Here is a 22,571-nt window from a genome sequence, read left to right as displayed (position 1 = left end):
ACTCTTATGCCTTGGTTGCATGATAATGTTCCGTACAGTTGAGTGCCCTGGTTTCTTCCACGGGGCAGATGATATGTATTGATATGCATGGATATTTAATAGGCCCATGCATCATATTCTGCTAGTGAGTGCTAGTACCTACTATATGTTATCATACACGAATTAGTGCAAATGACAGGAGTGTTACCAGCGTGTGTGTGTGTGGAGTGTGTAGAATGGAAGGTCTCTCCCATATAACACTGTCACTCATCGGCAGTGTGTGTCTGTGTGTGTTTTCACACAGGCATGGCATGCGTGTAATGTTTAACATAACTCAGGGATGAGTCATAAGTGTGGAATGGCCATGCAGGTTTTTCTCCTCTGGACACTAGCGCACATTGTATTGTATGTAATGCAGCCTTTTTTTCTTCCTTTCTGCGAACACATTCACACAAAAGAAGGCAGCTACACATTCACCTATTCACACACAATACACAAACTTCTTCTCTTTCTCTTTTTCTCCTCCATCTCCCCCTCTTTCTATTTGTTCTCTATCTTTGCCGTTCAGCACCCCTCTTTTAGATTCATGAATTCATAAATTGTATACTTTCTCAATTTGGTCCCCTTAGGTAACCTTGTTTTAATTCTTTTCTTACTTTTTCATCTCATCCAGTGTAGTTCCTACACTCTGGGTGGTTGTGTTGTTGTTAGAACTTGGGGGGGGGGGGGCGATAAGTCTGTAGTTATTGTCATGGTAATAACAGACAAGCTTCCTTATGAGCCTGGCTCGATGAATACCACTGTCTTTCCGCTATTATTTTAATGCATTTCTCTCTGTGTTCTGTTTTTACTTCTGATCCAACAATTTTGAATGAGGTCAGTAATCTCTGCTGAAAAAAACAACAACAAAACAAACCAGCAAACGGTGATGCAGAGTGCAGTGATTCAAGTAGTTTTTATGGTTTTCCAGGATATTCCATAATATGCCACAGTGTTTTGGTTTACACCTTGGTTTACACCTTTGGTGTAGTGTGCCAGTTTCGTGCTTCTGCGTCTAATACCATCAGTGTTTGATGTTTTACCATGAAGGGTCTAAGCCCAGTAGTGTCAAGTCTTATAATACCACTTTGATACATTCATGTGAGAGAAGCAAATATTTTCAGGGTTCATCTAGGTACTGTACACCAATGGTGTTCAGTGTATAAACTTGTTGTTGACTAAGACACGATGGTGTAACACCTGACACCAGTGATGTGATATATCTGAGTTTTCATGAAGATTGAATTGTAGGAAAAGCTTCATTCGTGCATGTCTTCTTAAAAAAAAAATAGATAACAGAAACATTGATAAAGACATGTTCTTGCAAATACACTTCACTCCATCTTTTTCCAAATAATTGCTTCCCAATTGTACAGGCAGAAGGGTGTATGCAGCATAGACTTTTATACAGAATATACATTATGCCTTCTTCTCGTCAATGAATTATGATACAATGTAGGAATGTTGGGTGGTCTGAATTTCACTGAGCATTCATAACAATACCACAAATGACAGCTGGAAAAGAAAAGGTCCAGTTGATTAAAATTCTGCAAGTGTGGAAAGGCTCGTGACCCACTTTGATCGTGAACCGAACACTCCTCCTGTGACAAGATCAAAAATATCTTGTCGTTGTCACAGAATGTTTAAAATAATCTTTGTTGTGTATCCCCCATTGAATATTCATATCAGACCGGTGTAGCGATGTGGGATTTCTAAAAGGCGTCCGCAACAGTTCACGACAGCAATGTGCTGTCATTCCAGCACCGCTTTACCTGATTTGAAACTTTCATGTCGGCTGCATCCTGTCACCGCGGCAACAGCGATCATGACCTTCTTTTAATGAAAACTTGAGAATTACCTGCGAGAATTGCTTTTGAGATGAAGAAGGGTTAGCTGGGATGTGGATTGGATGCTTGATTGGGCTTTCAGGAAAGTTTTTTTGAAGACTCACCCTTCTCCTGAAATGAGTTCTATTTGCATGCTTGAGCGCAAAAACCGGTATGCAGATCTAGTCGTAGAGATAGTGTGCTCTCATGCATGAAGTGATAATTTTTTTTTTTTTTTTTTTACGGACATGAGAGCGATTGCGATGATCACCTCGGGGTTGCGTTTTGCATCGAAAGTTTATTTTTCGTCGTGCCACGTCAGCAATATCTCTCCGCGTGAATCTGGCCGAGCACAATATGATTTTGATGAATGCGTCGCTTGTATCGAAGAACCGGGCTCGTAATGAATTTTAGACCATGATGGCAGGTGGACAAAGATCCCCTTGAGACTTATAGGGTCATATCAACTGGACAAAAGCACTCAATTAATCATCTGGACCTGCCGTGATGAGAGTGGGCTAATTAAGTCCCTGATGTTGGGTTCCCCCCCTTTCCAAGTCGATAATGTTATCTGTTGAATTGGGATTAATCCATCATCATAATGAAAAAGACTGAAAGAAGAATAATCACAGGTTGTTATCCTATGGCCGCGTTCATGCGAATTTCGTAGCCAGAATCACAAACATGAATCATGATTCAAAACGGCGTTTCAAATCACGGTCTCAGCGGAAGAGCGTTCATGCGGGCTTTCGCAATGCTGATTCTGGCTCTGCTCATCCTTTGCCATTGCGCAGCGCACTGCGCAGTTTCTGCAACTCGAGCCAGACCTCCTTATGCCAACTGATCAGTCAGTTATTATAGGCCTTTACGTTTTAATTTCAGTGAATACTTTCCGATACTAAGGTGTGGCATTCAGGCTCTGCCCACAGAAGGGGATAATCCTAATTCTTCGTCTCTCCAATCGTTTCCCTAGGTAGACACAGCGCTGCAGGCATTACTTTTATCAACTCAATTGGAGAGTAATTACATGTATTATCATATTAAACAGCTAACGTTAGATACTAGCATAGAATCGGTGTATGGCGTTGATGTAAACAAATAAGTGCAAGTATGGTACCGAAACACACGATTCATAAGACGTACACAAGCACGCGAACAGAGCAAGAAGCTGTGGGATACCCCTCGAGACACGCATGCGCACAACGCACAATGACGTCATAGAATCATGATTGAAATCACGGTTGCGTTCATGCGGTTTCTGCGATCGTGATTCTGGCTGAATCATGATTCAAAACGCCCTATTTTCCGCGTTTCAGATCGGCGTTTTGAAACGCGTTTAAATGGAAAAATCGCATGAACGCAACGCAACTAAACACGTTTAGCGACTAAACGTGTTTAGAAACGCAATTCTAGTTTCGCATGAACGCAGCCTTAGTAGGACACGATCCCTCCTAGTCCTAGGTCCATAATGGCAGTACATATATTTGTACCTGTATCTACTATTTTTATCTTTCAGTGCATTGTTCTTCTCAAGTTTTGACCTGATTAGAGTGAGAAATTTAAAACTCTGATTCTTCTAATTCTCCAGGGTGCTCTTAACTTAAGTAAAAAAGCTCTTTCCTGTTTATGTACAGGTTTGATCTTTTCATCTGCCTTGATAGGCACAACCAATGCTGTATTGATTTAAGATGTTATACATGATGAGATATCACTCTTGTTCCCAAACTAACAACCTTTGCCAGAGTAATAATAATGATAAGTATAGCATTTGTGATGCACCATCGATCTAGTGGCCTATTCTGAGGCGCAGAGGGACATATAAAGAGAATAACATACATTATGTAGTTGTACGTAAGAAGTAGACAGAACATGAAACATAGGAAATGAAAGATGCAAAATTAGCCATGCTTTTATCTTAGAATCACAATGTGGTACATAATGTGAAAGTGTGATGATGCCATATTTGTAAGATGATACACGTAGTCAGTGTGAACGGCAGGAATTCAGTGGAGTAGAATGGGACATAATGTGAACATACACATACTGTACAAGGTATCTCTGCAGGATATAGTGTGAAAAGGGGTATTTGGGGGTCACAGATTATTTCAGTGTAAATACCTCATGAATCATCCCAAATGGAATATTGTATGAATGCTATATGAATGTAGCCAGTATTCAAGATGACCCATGAATGTAGGATACAACATATCGTCAGCTGAGAAGCAGAAGGGCGCTATGGCATTCTAAGATTTCAGCGTAAATAAAAACGAACTAATCAATACTCATGAAATAACAGTTTATTTAATCAAAAGTGGGAAGATTTGTAAGCATTGTTCCAAATATTGGGTAAAACAGCACCCTTGTGGTTTTAACCTGATGAAAACGAGTCCCGTGTATACTCGGGCAGGTGTCTAGATGGGAAATGCACGTTATAACAAAATCAGTCCGTCCTCAACGGGTTAATGTTTAAAATTTTGCTGAAAACTGAAATAATTCTAAATTGACACCACACTTTAGAGGAGATGGAGCTCTATAGTACGCCCCAAAAATTGTGCTATTTAAGCTCTTCTGGTTCTCAGCCAATGATATGTATTATAATGCTGCTTCTGCTACCTCATGCTGTTTTCACTATAGTACTGGCTTATTATCATGATCTGAATGGGGGGAAATGTGGTAACTGTTGATGATGTAGGGAATGAATAAATACAGAAATACAATTTGTCGCGTGGGGTTCCGGGGCGTATAGATTTCATGACTCAAATGTTTTCGCAACGAGCATGCGAGACAGCCAGACTTAGACGAGTGATGAAAGCTTGTGTTTCATCGGATGTTCAGGCAATTTGTCTTGATATCGATTTCCTCCCTCAATGGCAAATCCCGCATGATAAATAGCGCCGGGCCGCATTCGTAGTGGCTGTATCTAATTAGTCTGTGCATTCACGAGTCTGGTGGAGGCGATCTAAAATGCAATTGAATGACTGCAGTGTCATTTAAGCAAGTTGCATATACCGTATGCCCCCCCCCCCCCAAAAAAAAAAGAAATAATACAAGGGATCCTCCGCTACAATAACTTTAAATATAGTGAATCAATCCAATATAATTTCAGGGTATGACACTATAACTTATTACCCACGTGTTACAGAAAATTCCATCCAATTTGCTTCAGTGGTCAAAGAGAAATGAGGACCTTTGTAGAGCAATGTCAGGAATCCCTTCCCTCCAAGTTCTGTCTACTGTGTTCACACATTGATATGCAGTTCCAAGATCTTCCGAGTGCTAAACTTGGAAGAAACAGACCCATGACATGCTTTACAACGATCCACATTTCTCTGTGAGAACTTAACCAAATTGAATGGAGTGGGGTTTTTTTATGCAGGTAAGATGTTATAATTTTAGATCCTAATATAGCAATTAGACAGTTTAATGATATTTAAAGTTATCAATGCAAAAATCTGATTGTAATTTTTGGTGACATGCTACATGCCACATATCCAGCAAGGCATAAAATCAGTGAAGATTTTTCAGTTTGTTTTTGTTTTTGTTTTGTTTCTATTTCTATTTCTTTCTTTTTTTTTGCTCTGCATTGTAGTATGAACGAGTGAAGTGGTATGACAATGTACAATGTAGGCTTGTGGGAAGGATGGATACCAATCAATGTCCTATAATGCTAAATTCTGTTTTAAGAAACTAATTTTTCCGTCAGGATGATATGGAAGATAATTTACATAATATGTCTTTGAATTTCGGTGGAATATCCGGCCATCACTTTCTGAATCTCTTTATTATCCAGACATCAACTGGACTGGCACATGATTGATTGTCTGTGTATTTTAGTTGCGAAACTTTACTAAAAGTTTAAAACAGCAATTCTCTTTAAAAAACACAAGGAAATGAGAAATTCAGGACATAAATGTCAATCACTGTGATACGAAATATACTTATACTGAATATGGTAGGTTAATGTCTGAAAATGTGATTAATAAAGTCAGCTTAACACACTGTGTCAAAATCATCGAATGGGATTTTTCAGTGGAGTAGGATGGCAAGAGGGCAAATGCTAGTTTTGAGGTTTATGACCAGTTGTGTGTTATTTCTGTAAGGCAGGATGTTGCTTTGGCTGTATTTGAAAGGGTACGTATATATTTATATGTAAGCCGGTCATCTTTTGAGCTGGGGGAAGGCTGGTAAAGCTATGTGCCTGGCAATTATTTCGTGATATGAGCCTGATTGGATGGTTTGTCTAGCAGCATATTCCCAAATGTCATGAACTTATCATCAGGTATGGCCCTTGTCGTTTTATCCTTTTGGTTCAGAGCATGTAATGAGAAAGCCCATAGCATAACAGGTGGCATGGCATTTTTTTATGTGTGTGTGTGGGGGGGGGGGGGTGAGGGAGCTTTATTATAGTATTGGTGACGACATTACATGAGTGTGAAGTTGTCGAGTCAATTACTATCAGTGGTATCAAAATTTTGGAATCATCAACATTATGACCGATGCCATTATCATCATCATCACTATCATCTTCACCATCATCTTTCTCCTCCTCCTCCTTCTCCTCTACCTCCACCTCGTCATCATTATAATTATCACTATTATATTTCGTCCTCTCCATCAATATTATTATTATCATCATCATCATCATCATCATCATCATTATCATCAGTTACGTTCAAACGACAAGCCCTAACCTCAAGGTTAAGCTTTTGCCCCCTAACTTCGACGTGTGTCCACACAACGAAGCTTGACCTAGAGGTTAGAAAACCTGCCCCTTTAAGTTCGTTGAGTTTTGTGTCCACATGGTTAGAAAACCTGCCCCTTTAAGTTCGTTGAGTTTTGTGTCCACATGGTGCTTAACTACGAGTCTTCGTGAACATAACCGATCGACCATTACCTTGACTTGCTCATCATTAATCACCATCATGGCAACTAATTATTCAGTCCCATGGGGGGGGGGGGGGTTCATTATTGGTTTTTAAGCATAATTTCAACCCATTAACAAGTTGATAGAACTCTTGGTACTATCTATGCCATCTATATCATACATGGACTCTTTACGTGCCCTCTATTGCACAAAGTGGGAAAAAGGTTCTCGCCACCCCAGCCTGAATACTCCTCAACCCTAGCCATCGCTAATATTCACCTCAACCATTACTCATCATGCCTTTTCCACTGCGACAATAACATGCATCTTTTCACGCTTTCCATCTCTTTCCCTGGCTTTCTCAATCTCTCTCTCTCTCTCTGTCTCTGTCTCTCTCTCTCCATCTCTCTCAAATGATGTAAGTACCACCATCATCCGACCCATTATCACATGACAGTTAATAGCTTACCACCTGCGTCACATTACCATACCCACACACCACCACCACTGCCTACTACTGCCCCTACTTCTGCTTCTACATGTAGGCTAGAGCCGCTATAGAGGGCATCTTCATACCAATCATCATAGCATCTCCCCAGAGCTCTAAACGGGGGAGCAGATGATACTAGGGGTGAAACAAGCTCACCCATGGTGACAACACCTGCAACCAGGTGGATTAATTGCCCTCAGGTAGGTCGCCATTGCATGATTAAAAAAAAGAAAAAAAATGTACGTTGAAAACAAAGGTGAGAAGGAAAAAAAAAAACAGCATGCGAAAAGGGTTTGACATAAATTGCAGGGATTGGAAAAACTGAAATCTGAATCGGCGTGACACATGATGTGTCATCCAAGCGGTGTGTTCTCAACAAATTGACCACACACTGGCCATTTATTCAATTCCGCTGAATTGCAGCCCCCCTCCCCCACCATCTACCCCTTACTTTCACCCTCCCTTCTCTCTCCTCTCTTTTCTCCTCCTTTCCTTTCCTCTTCTCTCCATCCCCTGTTCTGCAGGTACTTTTTTCCACATCATTTTTTTTTTCATGCTTTTGGAATCATTTCATCGTGAGGTTTTTTTTTTCTTCTTTTTGTGGCCCCTTCTGTGGATGACATCACCTCTAATTCTCCTATTTTAAAAGGGCAAGGTGCTCCACAGAGGTTTATGCATTGAATCAGTAGCGAGAAATCAGTGAATGGTTGTGGAAAGTTGAAACCCATGGTTCAAATATTATTCCTGTCTTATTCATGGCACTCCTACCATACCTGAGTAGCAGGCCCTGTTGGATGAGTCAGAGATATTTCAAGCATTCTGACATTTTGGTAATTGTCTTTTGCATTTAACCAATTTCATTTGAAACAACTCTTCGCCCTGAGGTGAAATCTCATGGGCTCAATTTGTGAGGCCATTATTTAGTCATCTCTACTGTTTGTACTCCTTATGTATTCATCATGGTGTATGGTGTATCAACAAGGTTATCATGCATATTGTGTATCATTGAGGTATATTTCCTCCATACCTGTTGGTCTATGTCTCATCTTTTTCACTCTATGCTCCGGGGTCGGAATACGTGATCCTGCTTGATTTATTTTGTAGGGAAGATACCCTGTATTGGCGTGAAGGCAGATATTTCTGCCAGCTTGCGAATTCAAGGGAGATGTCGTTACCTCATTCTTTCTTCTGTCCGTCTTTCTCCCTGAGATGAGCTTGAAGCTCCCATTACACTTTCCACATTGTGAATTGACTCGTAACCGTGGTGATGGCTGCCTGTCATTACTTTTCCCACCCCTGCTCCCCTCCACCCTTTGGCTTAACTCCCCTACCCCCCTTTCCCATTCCTCCCGTCTCCCTGGCGATTGGAGGACAACTCATCTTGCGCTCCGGTCCCATCCATCTTCATCCGACATCTTCTGGGTCATCTTCATATTTGAGTAGGATGCCAGTCCCTGAGAAATGCCTCGCAGAGTGTACAAAATATACCTCTGACATATCACTTCATGGAGACGGGCATTCTGATGATGTTGTACCCCCTTGGTAACACGGGCACTTCAAGACAAAGGAGATGGATCAAATGATTCACAGGTTTTGATATCAGCCGGAAGGGTTTGCAGCATGCATAAGTTGAAATGTCAGAGCAGTATCAAGCTTCTTCCCTTGTCTTCCTTCTTCATCTTCTTCATCTTCTTCTCCTTCTTCTTCTTCTTCTTCTTCTTCTTCTTCTTCTTCTTCTTCTTCTTCTTCTTCTTCTTCTTCTTCGTCTTCTTCTTCTTCTTCTTCTTCTTCTTCTCCTCCTCCTTCTTCTTCTTCTTCTTCTTCTTTTTCTTCTCCCTTTCCTTCATCTTTTTCATCTTCTTTTTTTGATCTTTCTCTTCCATTTCAATATCTTCCTTGTCATATTCACTATTTTTTTCTATATATATTTTATTTCTTCCTTTCTCATGTCTTCCACTTTGTTTTCTTCCCATCCTCCATGTCTTGTCATCTTTCTCCTCCTGTTTCCCTTTCTTGCCTTCTTCCTCGTCCTGCTTCTCTGCATTGTTTGGTATTGTCATAATTGTAATTAATAATGGGGATGGGATGTCACACTTCCCCTCATCGTATGTGGAACAGTATTGTTCATCTTTCCACTGCTGGGCTTTTGCACCCCACAGACACAAGGCAGGATTACATTCTGTGACAGTTAACCCATTTACAACCACAGCCCTAAAATGAGATTTGGAAAGACTTTATAACATTCTTGTTGCCATGGAAACCTGGCTCATTCTGTTCTCATTCAAGTCCAGAAATAGGTACTGGTAGATCTTGACCTTATGTCACAGCATTGTATCTTAAGGGGTATTCCATGTTCCTCTATAAGTTATTCTTGCAGTTAAATGAGCTATTACCCATGAATCGTATTTCACCCGTCCAGGCATAGGAATTTTCCACTCTGGAACATTCTTCACGGTTGCCAAGGGAAGCCTTAGTCCATGAAATGAACGAAGATTGCAAAGTTACTTTCTGTTGTTTGGCAGCAATAGTACTACAGCGATACTTCAAGAACTTTGCTTGAAAAGTAAGCATTAGTTATAGTCTGCGATCGCTCTGTCCCACATGGTTGCCTGGTCGATCTAGCCGGAGAGCGGAATGCTGACCATTACGTCAGTGGCTGAGGCGGCACCTCAAAAACTCTGTTGACACAATTGTCAATTAACAGGCCCGCGGCTATGTCAATACCGTCATTCTTCCGTACACATCTGGAGCATAGCGGTTCCCGTCCGTCGATACGGTCCGGGTGATTCCAGTCGTCCAACTAATTACGGAGATGGCCCCGTGCTGCAATCGTTTGATGTCAAGCAAAGATGGACTCTTTCCTCTTATCAGATGATTTGATATGAAATGGAACTGAAAGGTCCCAAAGTGAAAATTTAAAAACTTGGCCATCTAGATAATGTTCAGTTGAATTATAACTGTTTCCCTTTGATTTGAAGAAGCACGGCAAGAGGATTTGTGATGTACGCTTTCTTGTTTCTTGAATCACATCATGTCACAATTGAATATCTGTATCATGCATTGAATAAGAGTGTTTTTTATTTGCTTGTTTGTAAATCTTTGGTGGTATTTTTTTTTCCATTTTCGAAATTTCAGAAACAATACTTGTGCATCATCAGTGTTCCAAGTCTCCAGAAAAAAAAAGAAAGAAGAAGGAATATGAAGCATTAGCCATTGGCATCAGGTGCTTGACTGTTTCCATATTCACAGCCAGACATGCCATCAGTGTTGGTATGTGTAGGCATGTCATTCACTGAAAGGTGAATGGATTCACGTGATTTGTACACGAGGTGCATTCATATTTACGTTGAAATATCACCATATTTTGCGTGGGAAATTGTAATGTGAATGCAAATACACCATGAAATACTTCACGAAATGCATCACAAAATACTGCACGGTATTTAGGATTGACATTCTAGCCCTGGGGCAAAATATGCAGGTGATTCGAGTGTGAATCGTGCATGAAATACCACCGATAGTAAAATGGTGTATTTCTCGCTTAACCCGACACACTTCTTGTCATCTTCCCAGAGGAGATATAGGATGTGCAGTGCTTACCTGAGGTAGGTGTTCTTTCCAAGCAGAAATGCTACATGGTATTTTGTGAATGAGAAACAGTACCAAGTAAATTTACGATGGTAAATGATACCACAGTTACTATAGAAAGAGGAATGTTCGCATGCATTTTAATTTCACAAATTTTGCGAGGGCCAAGATTCGCGAAATTAAAATGCATGTGAAAGTTCTTGTCTACACTACATGCATAGGTTGTTAGAGGCAACTCACAAAAATTTCATGCCACGAAAATGGCCATTGGTGACAATTTGCAAAAATTGCCTGCGATGCCAATTCGCAAAAATTTCACGCCGCGAAAATATTGTGTTTTACAGTATTCCAATGTGAATGCACTTAGGGTAAATTCTTCCTAAGCACTACCGCTCGTGGTTCTGTGAGGCTTCTCTAAGACATTTTTCTTTGCTTTTCTTTTCTTTTTTTTTTTGGAGAGAATCTCTATCATTGGATATTTCATCCAACATCTGGCTGGTCTTTTCAAAGCTGTCTTTTCCATTTTATTCCATTATTAGCCGGATATCTAGTGACAAGAAACAGTTACTTTGGAAATATGGTGACGTGGCTTTGAAAGCATGGGAAACACTGGCCGAAGTGGGGACCACGTTGGAAATTAATTGGAAGGTGATGACAAAAGTCATTTCAGTTTCAGTGTTTCGGTTGGATACGAGCGGAATGAAATTTCACCTCATTATTCCCGTCAGTGTGTGTTCGTACTGAACGAATCTGTCATTACAAAAGGAAAATAAAGATAGTATGGATCCGTTGGTGATTTGGACCACATGCTGTTTCACAAAGAGAAAGTGCCACAACATTAGGTTAGAGATAGAAATGAGCGCAATTCACAAAAAGGCTAAGACAATGTTATATCTGGAATAGTATCAGCTGTTCCAAATGCTTCCTTTAAATTATATTACAAATGCTCTATGGTTGGCTACTTTGTCTATAATGTTGAAATGCACTAACCATACTCATAGTCAATCAAGTAGCATTTAACACATTTGTCTCCCCTCCCCCACTAAAAAAGAATAAATAATAAAGAATTGTAGATTATCGTTTTTTCACAAATCAAGTTGAGTCAAGATATCAAGTAGATGGAAACACATCTAATGGGAGAGCTGTATAATTCTCGAAATATCTAGTTTTGAGCAATATGTTTTATCAGTGTAGTCATGACAGGCCAGTTAGCAGTTCTTTTCAATTCCACTCCTCCACCACTTGCATACATGCATGCGATTCTTTTTCTGCCGAGTGCACAGAACTATAATGTATCTGCCAAGAGAGGGCTCACTTTGCTTTCTCTGATCAGGCCATATCCAGTTAGGAGTGAGAGGCTTTCTTCTCACAAGCTGTCTCTGAGATGGATGGAGTTAGGTTTGTGTGTTGAAAACCAGTTTACGGACCCACCCGATTCCCCGTCCACGGGGCAGGTAGGATCCAATTTCCCGCCTTGGTGATCATTACTCCGCATTTAATCCTACTAGTCACCCGTTTGACAAGCAGGCCGTCCTTTTCAGGGGTGTTTACGCTGTGTCTCATTTCGCCATACTCTCAAAAACTTGCTCACGATGCGATCCCGTAAAGACGCAGCGTCTCCAAGGTAACTCGGGAGTGTCATCCGATGTGACGCTTGTTTGACGAAGGAACCTGTGGTGTGAATTGTTGCTTACCTCAGCAGTCTTGCACTTTGCACAGGTCACGAACACATTTGTAGCAAAATAGAGCTCTCTGTTCCCAATTCGGATTTATTAGCTCACCTGAGCCAAAGGCTCAAGTGAGCTATTGCGATCGCCCTTCGTCCGGCGTCCGTCGTGCGTCGTGCGTCGTCCGTCGTCCGTCGTCCGTCGTCCGTCGTCCGTCGTGCGTCGTCCGTCGTGCGTCGTGCGTAAACTTTTTACATTTTCATCTTCTTCTTGAAAACCCCAAGACCGATTTTCATCAAACTTGGCAGGTAGCATCCCTAGGGGGTTAGGAACTCAATTTGTTAAAATGGGCACCATGCCCCACCCAGGGGGCCCCCAGGGGGGCCCAAACCCCCCAAAATTAAGGAATCTGTAAAAATCTTCTTCTCTAGAACCAGAAGTGATAGAGCTAAGTTAATACTATGAGTTAGTACATTGATGACTGTAGTTTCAAGTTTGTTCATGGCAGAATCAGGGGTGCCCCCCTTGGGACCCAGGGGAGGGGGGTGGGGAAGGGTTCTAATGGGGCCTAAATTGTACATTTTCATCTTCTTCTTGAGAACCCCATGACCCATTTTCACCAAACTTGGCAGGTAGCATCCCTAGGGGGTTAGGAACTCAATTTGTTAAAATGGGCACCATGCCCCACCTAGGGGGCCCCCAGGGGGCCCAAACCCCCCAAAATTAAGGAATCTGCAAAAATCTTCTTCTCTAGAACCAGAAGTGATAAAGCTAAGTTAATACTATGAGTTAGTACATTGATGACTGTAGTTTCAAGTTTGTTCATGGCAGAAGCAGGGGTGCCCCCCTTGGGACCCAGGGGAGGGGGTGAGGAGGGGTCCTAATGGGGCCTAAATTGTACATTTTTATCTTCTTCTTGAAAACCCCATGACCCATTTTCACCAAACTTGGCAGGTAGCATCCCTAGGGGGTTAGGATCTCAATTTGTTAAAATGGGCACCATGCCCAACCCAGGGGGCCCCCAGGGGTCCCAAACCCCCCAAATGAAGGAATCTTTATAAATCTCTAGAATCAGAAGTTATAGAGCTGAGATAATATCATGAGTGAGTACATTAATGACTGTAGTTTCAAGTTTGTTCATAGGAGATCCAGGGGTGCCCCTCTTGGGTAGGGGGGGGGGGGTGGTTGGAAGGGTCCAAATGGGGGCCTGAATTGTACATTTTCATCTTCTTCCTGAAAACCTCATGATGGATTTTTGTCAAACTTGGCAGGTAGCATCCCTAGGGGGTCAGGATCTCAATTTATCAAAATGGGCACCATGCCCACCCAGAGGGCCCCAGGGGGCCCCAATCTCCCCAAATTAAGGAATCTTAAAAAAATTGGGCCCTTATTGTACATTTTCATCTTCTACTTGAGAATGCCTGGTCAAATTTTAATTTAGATTAGTGACTGCGTGAAAGGTGAACTTGCGATACTCAGGTGAGCGCTAGACCCGCGGGTCTCTTGTTCATTACTTAAAGAGGTCTCCTTCACACTTCTTGATCGTGGTCTTCTATAATATGTAACATGTCTGAAATTGACCTGTTCATGTTTTGGATGTTGTTGGTTTTTTTTATATTGTTTGTGTGTATGTGTATGTGTTTGTTCATTTTTTTTTCTTAGTTGATTGAACATTGCTGATTGTATATTGTGTTTATATATTCAAGATGAATGTTTTTGTCATGTGAAATTATAGACATCAAATAAAGATTACTGAGATACAAAAAAAAAGTGAGTGTGTTTGTGTGTGTGTGTGTGATAATTACGGTTCAGTCTTGGTACCATAGACCAATAGCTTTTTTACAGTGATTCCAGTGTCCATGTACATTGTACTTGGTTTTTCATCTGTAGCGTGCAAAATGATCATGATATAACTTGCCTTTAAAGAACGAAAGTTGGCCAATCATGTGATGTATTATTTTTTCTTTTCTTTGCCATCACAAATCCATTGTATGCTTTTAAACTATTTTATTGTTATTTCTTCTGGCAGTTTTAAGATTCTTGTTTTATAGCAGAGTACATAATCATCATCCTGTTCTACTTTGCAATCCTAAATACAACAGTTTGTGCTTGGATTACCTCTGATGTAAACTCCATGTTCTTTTTCTACTTTTTTTTTCTACCTTTGCAGCAATACCATTATCCAGATGACTCTGCCCCTCCAACAGATGGCAACCCCCGCCTTGTTCCAGTGGTAGGGTCCCATGTAGAGCAACCAAAGGAAAATATACAGACATACGCAGCACAATCCACTGTCTCACCAGCAGAGGTAAGAACCTTAGGAACTGATTTGAGGGAAAGAGTGAAACATTGAGAATGACATTTTACCTAAGTGTTATTTAAATAGTAAATAGATCGGTGGTCTTCCCTTTCTTATGTCACATACACCAATAAGAAGTGCAACTTCTCTCTTTTTTTTTGGGGGGGGGGGAGGGAATAAACCCCACCTTCCTTCTCGCCCAAACCAAGAGAAGTCAAGGGAAATTTTATCTTTTTTTTTTGTCTCTCCAGCTTTTGTTGGATTATCTTTTTTTTAAAGATGTTTTCCTGATTCTGTTCTGTTTTTTTTTCAGATTTATTTATTTATTTATTTATGTATATATTTTTTTATTGTTGTTTCCTACAGTATGGTAAAGTTTTATTTATAAGGTTAAAGGAAGAAATTCTTAGATGTCATCCTCATTTGTGATTGGCAAATGTGTGTGATGCTGATCTGAATCATGTAGAAAAAAAAAACACATTTGCATTCAGTGGAATCTTTAACATATATGTATATACAAATACATGAAAGAGAGACTTAATATACTCAGTGTGTGTGTGTGTGTGTGTGTGTGTGTGTGTGTGTGTGTGTATGTATGTATGTATGTACATGAATATTGATGAAATAGGAGACATATTATAATCTTGAGGAGGTTGTTTAAAAAAAAAGGGGGGGAGAAATGAAAATGATGATAAGAGAATTTGAATTCCCTGGCTGCCGAAAAACTTATTGTTTCTGTGCTGGAGATGGTAAAAGCTGATCGTGACATTATTATATGTTTCGAGCTTTGTTTTGTTTTGTTTTTTCAGATTTGGTTTATTTTTGGCTGGGGGGGGGGGGTAGGGGAAAGTTGTGTTCCTCTTTTTCTTGGAACTGCTCAGTTGGCATTTTGCTTCATTGCTCTTCTAGTAATGAAAGACTAGGGGAGAAACCGATTTAATCAAATCATGGTAGGGGGGAAGAGTGACTTTGACACTACCCTTCTTGTCTGGAGCACCCTGTCAAAGTTCCTGAGGATATTCTCTTCTGAGGGGAGCCGAATGACCCCATTCACACTTAAGAGATCAGCAGAGCTTTTACATCGTATTCTGTTGATGAGAGCTCTCTGCTGTGATTGTCGGAATGATTCAACGTCAGGGAATTTTCCATTTGAGAACTGCCGTAAGGAGTATCCACATTCACACTCGTAACATTAAGTGCAACTGTCTCACAGTATAGTTTTGATGAGAATGGTCCATTTTGATTGGCAGCTAGTGAAACATTGCCCCAGGAATGTTCCACTGGAGACTTTTGTAAGGCATTCAATGGCCCCATTCACACTGGTGAAATCAGCCTGGCCTGGGCACCTCTCTGGACAACACCTTTTCTTATGAGATGGGACTGATCTCAATGTCCTAGAAAGCAATTGATGCATTTTTTTTTTTTTTGGGGGGGGGGGGGGGGGGGGGGGAGGGATGGGGGGGGGTGGGGGCTAGGTTAATCTGGAAAGAAAAGTAGGGTTGTAGTGGTATTCGTAGATATAGAGCTTAGGGTTAGAAGAGACTGCAAATTGAGTAACTTCTAGGTTCCCAAGGCCTGAGAACCAGAAGGGCATTATCGCATTTTCAAAAGAATTGAATTATTAGTAATACATTGTAGAGCTCGATCTCCTCTACATTATGGTGTCCATTTTAATAAATAATTTCCATTTTCAGTAAAATGATATTCAAATCAAAACCAAAAGGGTGCTTTTTATCTAATATCTGGAACAATACCTATAAATCTACCCACTTTTGATTGAAATAAGCTCTTTATGACATGAAAATTGATTGTTTCATTTTTATTCATGCTCAAATATGAAGGCACAAAATTGATTGTTTTGTTTTCATTTATGCTCAAATCTGAAAGCACAATAGCGCCTTTCTGCTTCTCAGCTGTCGATGTTTGGATCTAGAAAGACGCAAGTACGATAGAATCATACAACTGGTGTGTTTGATGTGGTACTCAGTAGTGGTACGGCACCTGTCGCCAGTTTATCGGGAAGAGAGATGTGTTTGAGCTGTTCAGGATTTAATGAAACCATCAATCAGCATCTTCTGTGGAAATTATAACAAGTTTTCAGGAACAGCAGCACACATTCATCTACTCTTCTTTTTTTTTCTCTCTCTGCTCTATAGATAGATAGACCGATGAATAGATAGATAGATAGATAGGTAGATTGATAGATTGATAGATATATATGGATGTAGATATATAGATAAAAAGATAGATGGATAGATATAAAGAGATAGATAGATAGAAAGATCAATAGAGAGATAGATAGATAGAAAGATAGATCGATAACAAGATCTAGATAGATAGATAGATAGAAAGAGAGATAGATAGATAGATAGATATAGATAGCTAGAAAGATAGAGAGATAGATAGATAGATAGATGGAAAGAGAGATAGAATGGTCTTCATTCAAATCATGCATGGCAATCAGAGGTTGAATTGTTCATGAGTTTACATGAGTGCACATGAGCTTCTCAATGTTGAAAATTTATAAATAAATACATTTGTTCGAACTATAAAGACCTCACCAACTTGCACTCATGAATACTAGCACACACACTCACACACACACACACACACACACCAAATATGCGTACACACACATGTATACACAAGCTTATATAAAAGAATATGCATATAAATACTCTCACATGCATGTATACACCTGCTCCCACATTTTGTCCTCTCGTATCATACCATATTGCACATAATATATGGGTAGAGTCTGTCAAAGGGAAATAAAATTGCATTTACCTCAACTTTAACCAAATCAAAATACTTCAATGTATGTGTTCATTGTTATTCTTAAATATTATCTCAAAGGCAAGTGGGTTTAATATGAGAAATTCTGAATTAAGTAATTCACCAATAAAAGGCAACAACAATAACAATCCCCTCCTCCCCCCCCCCCCCCAAAAAAAGAACAAATATATGTGGTTTGTGCCAAGTGCAAGAATTTGTGTGCCTCTATACTGGAAGCCTGACTTTGCTTCTCCACCTAAATGTCAGAAGAAACCCCCCCCCCCCATTGCTGCAGAAAAGAAATTTAAACTCCCAGTGCACCTTTTGATTGCATTTTGGTCGAGTTACTGTGGGGGCCCCCAGGGGTTGGGGGGGGGGGGTCGTCTTTAAGAGAGAGAAAAGCGTACAACAACAGAAACCAATCAAAAGAAGGCATCTTCTCTTTCTCGTCCCTTCCCCTGTTGGGAGGTGGAGAGGGGATGGGATAGGGTGTCGTCTTGTGTTTTACGGGGTGCTGGGAAGAGTTGATTCGCCTCGCTCCTGCGCCCTTCTGAGAGGACGTCAACAGGTTGCGTGACCGTCAAAAGCAAGAGTCCCACAGTCTCGTCTCGTCTCGGCGGTTGAACACACAAGTAGGAGTGGGAAGAATCTAGCGGGAATACACAACACACATGTGGGACTGTCCATTTATTAATCACACTGAGCTCACTTGTGCACATACAAAATACACATACATACAGGCACACACAAATGGCATACCATATTTTCGTGAATAAGCAATTTTTTTAAAAACATATTGCAGGAGTCAAGGAATATTTGGAAATTGAACTATGTCATCATCACAAGTTTGTTGCAGTATGCATTGTGTGAGTTGCTGCGATGGCGTGCATATCATAAGTACTTGGTTGATGACGTCACCCACGTGGAATGGAAATGTTGTCGCCTCTTACCCATTGACAGTACAATGCCTTTCCAGAGAGAGTTCTTGTCTAACTAAGATATGAAGTTTGTATGGCGTTTATTTTGTAGAAGTCCCTACTTTACATCACAATAGAGTTCAAATGATAATGGTCACTTGGTGTACAGAAGCTGTCTGTAAGGACATCATATTAACCACATTTCTTGTGTATTTCATGATAAAACTTCTGTCCTAGCCATGGTTTCAGTGTCATTGTTGCTGCTTTGCCAGAAATCCTGAAGATGAACTGTAGGTAGTGCTTTTTTGAAGTGCATTTGCATCGATTTTTAGACCAAAAAGATGCGCCTAAGATGTTGAAGCCAACTGTCAGTGTCACATTGTTTTATCTTCATAAATCCAGTCACTGCCAGAGGCTAGATCTAGTATGATATGCAATGAGCAATGAGATGTGGAGGTGGTAACTTCAAAGGGGTAATGATACCACCATGTCTCCCCCTCCCCCCCCCCCCCCCCCCCGTGCCCCGCCCATGCCCCGCCCGGAAACGGGGAATCATACCCATGTCGTCCCATATTACAGTGTGCACCATTGCTGTAAAGTAAGCCACAAAGGCCTTACCCACCCCTGTTGAGAGAGGGCCTCTGCCAAACATCATTAGCATACCGCACGGCAACGGTGCTCACTTCTCCCACTTTTCCACCTATCTCCTCCTCCAGTTATCCGCGAAAGCGAGCCGTAACAAGATGTTGCCGCTTTGAGGGGGGGGGGGAGAAGAATTCTAAGAACAACAAAACGAGGAAAATGCTATGCACTGGAGCATCTCCCTCTCTCTCCCTCTCACTCTTTCTCTCTCTCTGTCCGTGTTTTTCTCTTTCTCGCTACTCTTCTTTGCTTGCCGTTTGTTTTTACCCCGAAAAGCTCCCTATCCAATCTAATTTCTCACAAAGCAACCACCTGTTTCACCAATTCATTCTCGTCGCCCGCTATCGCTCTCCCCGGCGAGGGCTGCTTCGCTGGTCTGTTGTCTCCCGCGGATACGAGAGAGCGGGCTTTCTGTGTCGTGGGAGAACTCCACACACCCTCTCCCAAACTCCTACACCACACACACTCGTGCGCAGCATAGCCACACACACACACACGCACACACACACAATATCATAAGTGGAAGCTCTTGCACAGATGTATATATGAAGGATCGCACACATACACAGATACACACACACAAACCACCTAAGCACACACACAGATATCACACACACACTCATACACGGAGAGCAACACATCAACTTGCACTCACTCTGAGAGAGACTGTGCAGGAATTGTAGGGTAGGTAACACGTAGACAGGAGGAGGATGAACGAGCCAGAGGAGCGTCGTCGTGGGTGACGGGAATCCCGCATCTCCTCGCCGGGATGCATGTGTTCGTTAACGTCTCCTCGGCGCTGCTCTGTCCAAGGCGAAAGGTACCGTGTGTTCGTCCCGTCTCCTGTCCTTCCCTGTTGTCCAGTCTTTCAGCCAGGAATGCTGATTATCTATTAATCTTTCCAATTTCTTGTTTTGAGAAGTAGAGTGAGGATGAGTTAGGGGTGGGGTATCCGTGTCAATGATTGTGATTAGTAATTTTGTTGATGTCACAAGGTAGGCTGTTGTCATTGAACATCACTTTTTCCTAGTGCTCCTTAAAGTTATTTGCATGACATCATATTTTTGGTACTCTCTCATAGTTATATTTTTAGCCATCCGTGCTAACTCCTCTGTTCCCATGATCAGTGCCTTGTGCATTCTTTTTACTCTTTCACACACACACACACACACACACATACACACATTCTCTCTTCTTCACTCTGTATGCTTTTGTTACATTCATTCAGAGTGTTTTATTTTTCTCTAGCTCTCTATAAACTCATATTACAATCTCCAGATCTTTCACTCGAAGCACTCCTCTTTTTCTTTTCTGAGTCTCACAAAGCATTTTTGTCTTTTTGAATTGTCTTTATTCTTTCTTCGTTTATTCTCCTTTCTTCCTTAGTCTGTAAAAATTGATGCTTCTCGGAAACAGAGTGCATACAGTGACAAAGAGTACCTCTTCATGTTGATCTCAGTTAGCTCCTCAATCAAAATTTGCTTGGGACGGTAGGTTTACTTGGTTTTGAGTGATGAAGGATCATCCAGAGTGACAAGTCCAAGAACACTTTTTATGGTTTCTCGTTACCATGGCGATTTGGCTTAAATTTTGTGTGGGGTTTTTTTTCCCCCTCATGTGGGATGAAAAAGAGAGTTGACTGCCAAGCCAAGCAAGAATTGCTCTCTCTCTCTCTCTCTGTCTGTCTTTTAAGTTATTTTCTTCATAACCGTTGAGTCCTCCAGCAGTTTAACATCTCAGAATGATCAGAACAACATCGTGAGGTGTGTGTGCTAGATTTAAGCCTGAAACTTTTATTGAAAGGTAATGAAGGTGTGCGAAAAACATTCCTTGTGTGTCTGTGCCATGATATTACGTGGATTTGAATCCTTTTGAATCAGGCAGAAGTCTGCTTTGTCTTAGCCACTATAATGTAGTCATGCTGTGATCGTATCTGTCGTAAAGAAGAGAAAAAAACCCTGTGGTGATTGATTGCCAGTCATACAAGTTGTAACGTGCATTCAGAATAATGTGCTATAGCCTGGCTCCATATTTCCCCCCCCCCCCCCTTCATCTTCTTCTGACGTTTAACACCCTTCCTTCATCTAAGTGTCTACCCAGTCTTATGCATTGCAGTCATTTTCCACATTGCTATGTGGTTGACCCATTCTTGTTTGGGGAGGGGGGGGGGGGCAGGCTTTTGCCATGGCAATTGGGGCAGCACAAGGAAACTAGGACCATGTATTTTGTAAGATTTGTGGTTGTAATTCATTACAAATCCCATAGTACATATTGCAAAAGCCTCACTATCAGTTGCAGTTAGATTATGATATGCTTGTTCAGGTAAGAGTGTTGTTTTTTTTTTTAAATCTCTTACTTCGATTTTTACACTTTGCCCGCCAGATGAAGCAAAGCATAGTCTTGATTTCAGCAACTGTCAACATATCAGACGCACCATCACAAATTGCTAACAAAATACTTGCACATCATAAAAGCATGTGGGGATTGACTACAGAAAATATTCATTGCTGTGAAAACTTCCTAATTGTCCAGAATAGATGGAATTATACCAGATTAGATTAGATCAGATTAGCTGGGATCAGATTACATTAGAATGCAATTTACAACCACATGACTGCTTTTCTTGATAGGTTCAGCGCGAGAGCTTGATTCACAATAGACAGTGAACTTTGTGCGGTAAGAGTCAAAGCAGCTGTCATATCTAAAAAGCTTGCCATCAGGGTGGTAGATTTTAAGTGGAAATGACATTTTTATTGGAGAGCCAATCCACAGATCTCTGGAAAATGTGGAAATGAAGTTTCAATTAAAGCTCAACAAATGCTAAAAAAATTGATTTGCCTTCAATATGTGTTAAGTCTATTAAGTTCCAGTTAGGTTTAATTGGGTGTGTAATGAAAAAGTGAAATGTTTATAATCAGTAATGAAAGATTTATGCTGAAAACAGTTGTTTTGTGTTCTTTATTTTTTTTGGAGCATTGCTGAGAACCATATTTTGGCTTTAAGAATTTAAGCTGTCATGAAATATTTTGGAGACACTTTGAGAGTAATAAACTAATTACCATAAGATGTCTTTGGTGTATATTTGTGTTGTGCTTTGCTACACTATAAAGACCCGAAACCTCCATTTTTTTCCTCTCCATTTTGCACCCCAATACCTGCAAGTGAACTGGTCCTCTTTGATGTTGCCATGGTAACAGGTTGCCTCCTCGGAGAGAGAGAGCATCAATATTTAATGGAGACGTTCATTGTGATGGCGCTATTCAGTCGTGCTTGTTCCAGGCAGGCCAACTTGTCAGCCTAGAATGCTTCTTTTTTCTTTACGGTTGGAAGAAAAAAAAGAGAGGAAACACTGAAGAACCAATAGGCTGTCTTTTTAACGGTTGTGCAACTTCATAATTGCGATACCTTCTCATCTCGTATTTACCAGCCTGCATTGGAAGTATGATGGCCGATGTATTAATACGCGCGGTGGTGTTATTGATTTT

General features: G+C 40.9%; 1 protein-coding gene across 1 annotated transcript in view; it reads left to right on the top strand.

Moving 5' to 3' along the window:
• Positions 1–22,571, top strand: part of LOC139713503 (disks large homolog 4-like) — a 236,241-nt gene that overhangs the window by 156,121 nt on the left and 57,549 nt on the right. The window contains exon 5 of the mRNA XM_071625229.1: positions 14,624–14,761. Coding sequence (XP_071481330.1) covers positions 14,624–14,761 — 138 coding nt within the window. The remainder of the gene's footprint in view (positions 1–14,623; positions 14,762–22,571) is intronic.

The sequence above is a fragment of the Diadema antillarum genome, unplaced genomic scaffold, assembly GCF_040938485.1.
Source record: "Diadema antillarum isolate AM-2024a unplaced genomic scaffold, OU_Dant_1.0 seq00001990_RagTag, whole genome shotgun sequence".
NCBI classification, from domain to species: Eukaryota; Metazoa; Echinodermata; class Echinoidea; order Diadematoida; family Diadematidae; genus Diadema; species Diadema antillarum.
Note: the sequence above shows the minus strand (reverse complement) of the source record. Positions and strands in the feature narration are given on the sequence as shown.